Source organism: Helianthus annuus, chromosome 11 (assembly GCF_002127325.2).
Source record: "Helianthus annuus cultivar XRQ/B chromosome 11, HanXRQr2.0-SUNRISE, whole genome shotgun sequence".
In the NCBI taxonomy this organism is placed as follows: domain Eukaryota; kingdom Viridiplantae; phylum Streptophyta; class Magnoliopsida; order Asterales; family Asteraceae; genus Helianthus; species Helianthus annuus.
The window spans coordinates 118266322-118273977 of record NC_035443.2 but is presented as its reverse complement, the minus strand read 5'-3'; the positions used below and the strand labels follow the sequence as shown (position 1 = coordinate 118273977).

The 7656-nt window shown below is 36.3% G+C and overlaps 1 protein-coding gene across 1 annotated transcript; it reads left to right on the top strand.

Moving 5' to 3' along the window:
• The first annotated feature begins 1505 nt into the window (after window positions 1–1505).
• Window positions 1506–2879, top strand: LOC110887875. The gene has a single exon (XM_022135439.1). The coding sequence runs from the start codon at window positions 1506–1508 to the stop codon at window positions 2877–2879; it is 1374 nt and encodes a 457-aa protein (XP_021991131.1).
• The last annotated feature ends 4777 nt before the right edge of the window (window positions 2880–7656 follow it).

Genomic DNA, 7656 nt, shown 5'->3' with positions numbered 1-7656 from the left:
CCTTAAAGCTTATGTGAAATGACCAAAATGCCCCTACGATGCATAGTTTGGTTATGAATGATAAATTTCACATATATGCAATACCCTACTGATATGACTTGCCAAAATAAATATTTTTACTGATCATTTTAGACCAGAACCTTAGAATTATATTCAATCTCTTTTTATAACCTTTAAAATGACCTAAATACCCCTACGGGGCTTAATTTGAGTTTAAATTCGTTTTGGGCATAATGGAAGGTATCCAACTGATATCACAACATATTTAAGGCATATTAACTTAGGGAACTTGTACATGACTCATTTGGTTACCCGTTATGCATTTTTCGCGTTCGGTACGGTTTATGTGACTAGTTTGCATAAATTGACCGAAACGGGTCAAACTTTATCATTTTTGCTTCAAAATCCAGAATGTGTTTAGTTTACCCATTTTATACAAGTCTTCATACTTGTCGGTTCTAAATCACATTCTAATCCGGTCTTCGTTTAATCTTGCGTTTTGGAACCGTATATCTTCCTTTAAAACTAACCGGTCTAAGTTTAAACTTAAGTAAGACCCGTTAGGAATCTAATAGGTTATTAAAACCTTAGTTCCAGATTTAGAAGCCCAGTAAAAGATATTTGCACTTGCTGATTGTATACGGCTGAGATAAATTTAAATATTTTGCTCAGGTAAATACTTTTAACTTATTTTCCCTTATACGGGCTTGGGGTACGGTATATAAAATACCGCTTGGTCGGGTATTGAATTTTTAATCATATGAAGGTTAAATCATTGAGATAAACCGTTTAATCTGTTTTGTTTGTTCTAAGTCTTTGGGGGGTTAATGAGCATGTCCTGGATATCCTCGGCTCATTCATTGAAATGGCCACGACTTAAGCACGGGGTGTAGGCATACACGTGCCGGTGCGTATGTAAAATTAATGAACCCACCTGTTCGAGAATAACTCGCCGTGGGTTATATTAAGTGGTGTGTCTATTAATCTTTAACCCGGTATTCAGCCCGGGCTACTGAACGTATAACAAACATGTAATTCTTTTACAAGTTTATTTTTAAATAATTATCCCAAGTTATAAAAAATTATTTGTGCCTTATGCTTTTAAATAAATTTTCTTAAAACATTTTCAAAAGTGTCAGTTAACTGTATTTACCAGTGTAAACTGACGTATTTTCCAAAAGGTTAAGTGCAGGTACTAGGCGAAATAGGCTGGCTACTCCCAAGTGAATTAAATAAAGAGTCATGCAAGCTTTATCACTTTAAAAGTCTGTTGAACAATGTTTCCTATGTTTTTGATCCGCATGTGGATCTTTTTTTTACAACCCGTTTTGTAATACTCATACTACTTTCATTCGGTTTGTAATAATTTTACTCTAGACTTCCGCTGTGCATTGAACTGTGATAAATTGACTATGATGATATCAACTACGTCACAATACGCCCCACCGGGCCCACCGGTAATATGTGGAAATATCGGGGTGTGACACAGCCGTGGATCTATGTTCATGTATGCCGAAGACTTTTCGGGGGAGGAGAAAAGTGGGCTGGCAATTGCAGAATTTCTGACCAAAGCGATTGAATCTGTCGGGTCAAGTAATGTTCTTAGCGTCGTGACAGACAATGCAGCCAATTGTAAAGCAGCGGGAAAAGAGATCGAAAAGGTATACAAGCATATTTTTTGGTCACCATGTTGTGTGCATACATTAAATCTCATTTTTAAAGACTTTGCAAATGAGTTTTTTTGGCTAAATGACACATACAAAAAAGGAAAAATGATTGTGAAGTATTTTTTGAACCATGGGCAAGCTTTAGCCATGTTTAGAGAGAATTCAAAGTTGGAGCTTTTAAAGGTTGCAAAAACCCGATTTGCCTCTCATTACATTTTGTTGAAGAGGTTAACCGTTTGTAGAGAGGCCCTTTCTACAACAATTGCTCTAAATTCGTGGAGAGATTGGGCAAAACAAGGCGATGAACACACTCAAACGATCACACAACTTGTTGTTGACACTATTAGGGATGATGACATTTGGGGTGAAGTTGAAAACATCTTAAAAATCACCAAGCCTATTTTCTTGTTGATAAAATTTTGCGATGGTGAAGGCACAAAAATGGGGGAAATATATGAGAAGATGGATAACATGTTAGGAGAAATTAAAGATGTGATGAAGGAGAGTATATATGCCTCGTATTTCCCTCAAGTGAAGCAAATTCTATTGAGACAATGGGAGAAAATGAGCATACCTCTACATTGTTTGGGATTCGCTTTAACTCCTCGATTTTATGACACGCGTTACCTTGAAACGTTAGCACCAGGTGGCATGCAAAGAAAAGCACCTAACAAAGACAAAGAAGTTGTAGCAGGCATAGTGGAAGCTTTTAATCGCATTGCTGAAAACAAAGTGGAGCAGCAGATGTTACGACAACAATTTGCTACCTTTACCATGAAGAAAGGTCTTTTTTCATTACCTGCTGCTCATTTAGATGCGGTAACAATGGAAGCAATTGAGTGGTGGTCTACTTATGGTGCAGAAACTCCAGAATTGGCTGAAGTGGCGAAGAAGATCTTGTCGCAACCTATAAGTAGTTCTTCAGCTGAAAGAAATTGGAGCACCTATTCTTATATCCATAGTGTGAAGAGGAACCGGCTTAGTTGTAAAAGAGCGGACAAGCTAGTTTATGTTCATTCTAACATCCGCCTAAGTTCAAGGTTTTCTGAATCGTATAAAGAAGGACCACACAAGAAGTGGGATATGGATCCCGAATCAACTAAGTTGGAATGCTCAACGCTTGAAGACATGAAACGGTGGGAAGATTTGGAGAAGGATGAAGATAAAAACAATGACAAAGGAAACAAAACCAAGGCTGGACTAATTTCTTAGTTTTATTTTGTCATGTTTTTTTAGAACTTCTTTGTGACTTTATCGTTTATCTTTTTTAAGGTTTCAAGTTATGTAATCTGTTTTGAAATTTGAAGTTTGAAGCTACTTATGAAATATGATCCAAAATAATAGCACTTAGTTTAATTGGTACATCGTACCGCATGATATGGTACATCGTACCGACACGATCCGAAACGATCCGAAATGAGCCTACCCCCCTTCGTACTGGATTTTAGGGACCTAGCTAATTGTGATCCTGTACCATGTTTGTAGGATCGTGATCTGACCCGAACGAGTCGTTCAGAGGAGTTTTACTTCGTTTCAGGTGTGGAATAACAAGAAACGAAGGTAGAAACAGCTTGTTTTTCAATTAATCTAATGTATGTATTGATATGACAACGTTTACAGCTCGATCTTCACACCGGCAGCACTTCGGCATGGAATACAAGGCAATCGCTATGGTTTCGCTCGAATGAACTCCTATTTATAGATGCTGAGGTTTCGCTTATACGTACATGTCCATATGAGCGAAACCTCATATGTCCATATAAGCGAAACCTTCCTTCTATGACCATATGAGCGAAACCTATCTACTAAACACATATAATCTCCTATTTTCTCGTAAAACGCGCCCTAATCTATACAATACAATGTAAGACTCGATACAAGACGAAGTCGACAGATGTAGTGCACCAACAAACTCCCCCTCAGATGTTGACGGAGTCGTCCATCGAGTCACGACAATACTGTGTCTTCACTTCTTCAGTCTTGATCAGTCTCTGGGCTTTTCTCTTTTTCTATTTTCAGACTCCCCCTCTCAATTTGTTGGCATTCCTTTGTTCTTCAGCAATATCTGCATCAGGATCATTGTCTGGCTCTTCATGTTCCAAGATCGAAACCTGGCTCAAGCTCTATGTGCAGAGTCTTCAACTTCCAGGATCGAAACTTGGCTAAAACTGCACATTCTTAACCCGGAAATAAAATTGTAACAATTTAAGTATAAACAAATGCACCAACTCTCTGAAATAATCAGATGATTTTCTCTCATAAACGTGTGCATCAACAACAACTCTCCCTCAAAAATAACTTTCCATATGATGAACCACTTGTTGATTTTCAAAACACATTTAATATTCATAACATACTCCCCCTCACAACAATGTCATCATGTTTAGCACTCGGAATTTTGAAAATCAGCTTTCCAACATTAGTTGTCGAAAATCTTTTTGATTTTTTTTCAGAATTTATGCTAAAACACACACAAAATCTTTTTGGATTTTCTGAAAGAAAGTAAATGACACCATTTGTAAAGACAACAACTGACATCAAATGTAGAAACAACAAGATGCAGAAATGAAATATTTACAAATAATATTTTTGTGAGTTCGTGTAAGAGGATCATATCAGTATATTAATCATGTCACTAACACCATTAAGCTTGATTTCAATTTCAGTTCTAAACAATTCACCTAGTTTGTCAGTATATTTGTCCACTTAAATTTTCACACAAATTTCAACTGCTTTGAGATACGAATTAATGTTTTAAGCACTTAAACTTATTCGTGTGTCCGACTACTTGAATATACTCCCGTATCCAGATCCCAAGATTCAGTCTTACAGGTGAGTATACCACAGATGATATCTGTCAGGGGTTAGATGCGAGGGTCGTGAGAGCTCAGGTCGATACTTTCGTATACGCAGAGAGATGACGGCTTCGACTTTTGGTGTGTCCCCTTTAGAGGATCTTTTGATTACAACAGCAGCAACTATCAATTTTATTGTTTCATCAGCTTGCTGAGGGCGAAGCTATGTTTCAAGCTTTTGCGGAAAGCATTATCCGGGGCTAGGTCAGTACTTCCATACAGCAGAAGTCCCGGGATAATACCCCAGATATCACTGAGCATAAAGACCTAGTATCTCAGAATAAGGGACCTTTCAAACAAGATTTCAGGGGTTACCTATATATCCAAGAAGTTGTTAACCCACAGAACAAGCAAGTTTGAAATTTATTTTATATCTCGACACAATTTACTAAGTGTGTAAAAATCTACTGACACATCTGTAGTGAGATTGTTTATCACATTTTTGCATTACAATTCTTTAGCATGTTGTGACAGTCTACTGATGTACTATCATTTCCTCTTTTTCACAACAAAACTCATTTTAGGTTTTATCATGTTTTTGTATTTTTCAAATTTTCTAATGTTTTTGGAATTTCTGAAATTTTCTTACTCCCCCTAAAATGCAAACACATTTCAAAGGAAATTTGAAAACTTTACTAAACTCTTGACCCACTAGAAACATGAAATGCAACACAAACTATACAGAAACTTGACAACTGACATCGAATCGCATCAATTCGCCATCCACTAATGCATAAATAATCAGAACTCCCCTTTCACAAACCATTTTCTCATTTAGATCTCAAAACACTTAAGTTTGTTTTAATCAAAATGATTTTTCCAGAAAATGAGTTTGTTTTTACCACTTGTAAGTTTACCATTTGTTAAGCATGGGGATATGGTTCATCATCTTGTCAGTTATTATGTTAGTAAATCAAGTACAACTTAATGTCCCTGATTTACCGTTTTGCAATTAAGCAACCTGTACCATCTGTAAAAATAACCACTTGTAGAATCACAAACAAAACCACTTGTAGGTATATTTGAACAACTACCCACTGTAGGAATGTTACGTCTACATTTACCAATCAGATTCCGATTCATGCTTCACACTTACCAACCTAGAAGCTCCGGCGTAGTCCTTCAACCTGTAAACATTTAATGATTTTAACAAATTTTCATACAAACTTTTCAAACACTAGAATGATGCCGATTCCTGATCCATGATATAAACTTGGGATCTCCGGCATAGTCCTAAGACTTCATGGAAAACAAACTTCCATCCAAGTCTTCTCAGACTTGATGGCTTTCAACTCTTGCATAGTAGGGTTGTATGTTGCCTTTTTAGTTGCATAAAAATCTTTAACCCCCTTTGCTTTCCTATTTAGCATTTTTCCAAAAATCTTTTTAACACTTCCATTAAATGTTTTCTCGACATCAAATTCATTTTTTTCTGTGTAAAACTGATTCGAGATGTCAACCTTTCCAACCTTCTTTTTAACCTCTTCAAATTTCAGTGATGGAAACTCATCATCATTCACTGAAATTTTTCCCTCAACCTGTGGCTCTTCTGGCTTTGTGGAACCAGATTCATCGCCGACATTTTTTTCAACCTGTTTAATAACCCACATTTGGTTGTCTTTTTCTTTCTTTTTGTAAAAATTCTTTTTCGAACACTCACCAACCTCATATTTTGAATTTTCAAATATTTTAAATCTGTCAGTTGGTGGTTCAACATCAACAACTTTTTCTTTCAATTTCTGAGAAACTCCCTGTTTTGTTTTAGCATTTTTCTGACAATTCCATGCAATGTGACCAGCTTCATTGCATTTATAACAGGTACGAGTCTCCCTTGAATAGATCTTTTCAGTTCCATTCTTCTTCCTCTCAGCAAAAAATCTTGATTTGACTGTCTCCAGAATGGTTTCTTCTGTTCGTCTTCTGAACTTCCTCCTGAAACAAATTCTGTTTTTGTTTTAGAATTTTTCAAATTTTTATCATTTTCTGATGGAATAAATCCAACGCCTTTTTTTTTTTGTAGCTACGATTTTGGTTTGATTTCTTTTGAAAACCAGAACCAGAATTGTAACCCTTTTTCTTGTTTAGACGTTGTTGAACTCTTGAAGTGTACTTTTTAGGTTTTCCAGTAAGATTTAAATCTTTTATTTCAGAAATATTAATTTCTGTCATTTTGAAAACCTTTTTGATCAATTCAAATCTGACACTTCTTATTGGAAATTCTTTGTCAGAATATAATTTGTCCGAATCATTTAAAGTGTATGCTACTTCAAATGTTTCATCATCCAAATTTGCTTTTGATAACAAAAATTCTTTACTATAAGACCGTTTGACCGACGACTTTTGACTGTTGACTGACGAATTCGACCCTCCAGACTCAGACTTTGACTCATCCTCATCAGTATCCAACACCTGATCGACCACCTTTTTTATTAACTCAGACTCATGATCAGTGTCAGAGGAGGTGAACGTAACATCAATGTTTTCTGGTAAAACGTCAGTTGTGTCGGTTTTTAGCTTTATATTGACTGCTTTTTCAAGTTGCTCCTCGTTTGGTTTTCTAGGAGAGTACCCTTCCCAAATTGGAGGCGGACACTTGTTATAGCTAACAGTCGGTTTCTTACCACAATCTTTCTTCTTCTTTGGCTTCTCATCTTGAAAAGCTTCCATACCTGCAACAGTTGGGTAAATACGATCAATGAGATAATCAGAACTTGAATAACTTTGTAATAAACGTCTAATTCTCTCATTCTCAATCTTTTCGGTCTTCAACTCTTGCTTCCACTTAGCACTTTCTTCAATGTAGAAATTGATAGCTTTCTGCTTTGTCATCATCACAGCATTCATCATTGTCAGTGCTTGTTCTTTCTGAATTTGTCTTTTGGAGACCAGTTACTGTTTTGTTCAAGACATCATAAGATTCTTTCACATAATTTAGGTTGAACAATAACTGCTCCTTTTTCTTTTCATACTCGGCAATTATTTCGTCTTTTGCTGCGCATCCCTTGCAAGCTTCCAAACACTTCTCGCAAGGCTTTACAACTTCAACAATCTTCTCAATCTCAATTGTTTTCACCACTTCTACAACCTTTTCTGTCTCTATCACCTTCTCAGCTTCAGACATCTTTTCTTCACTC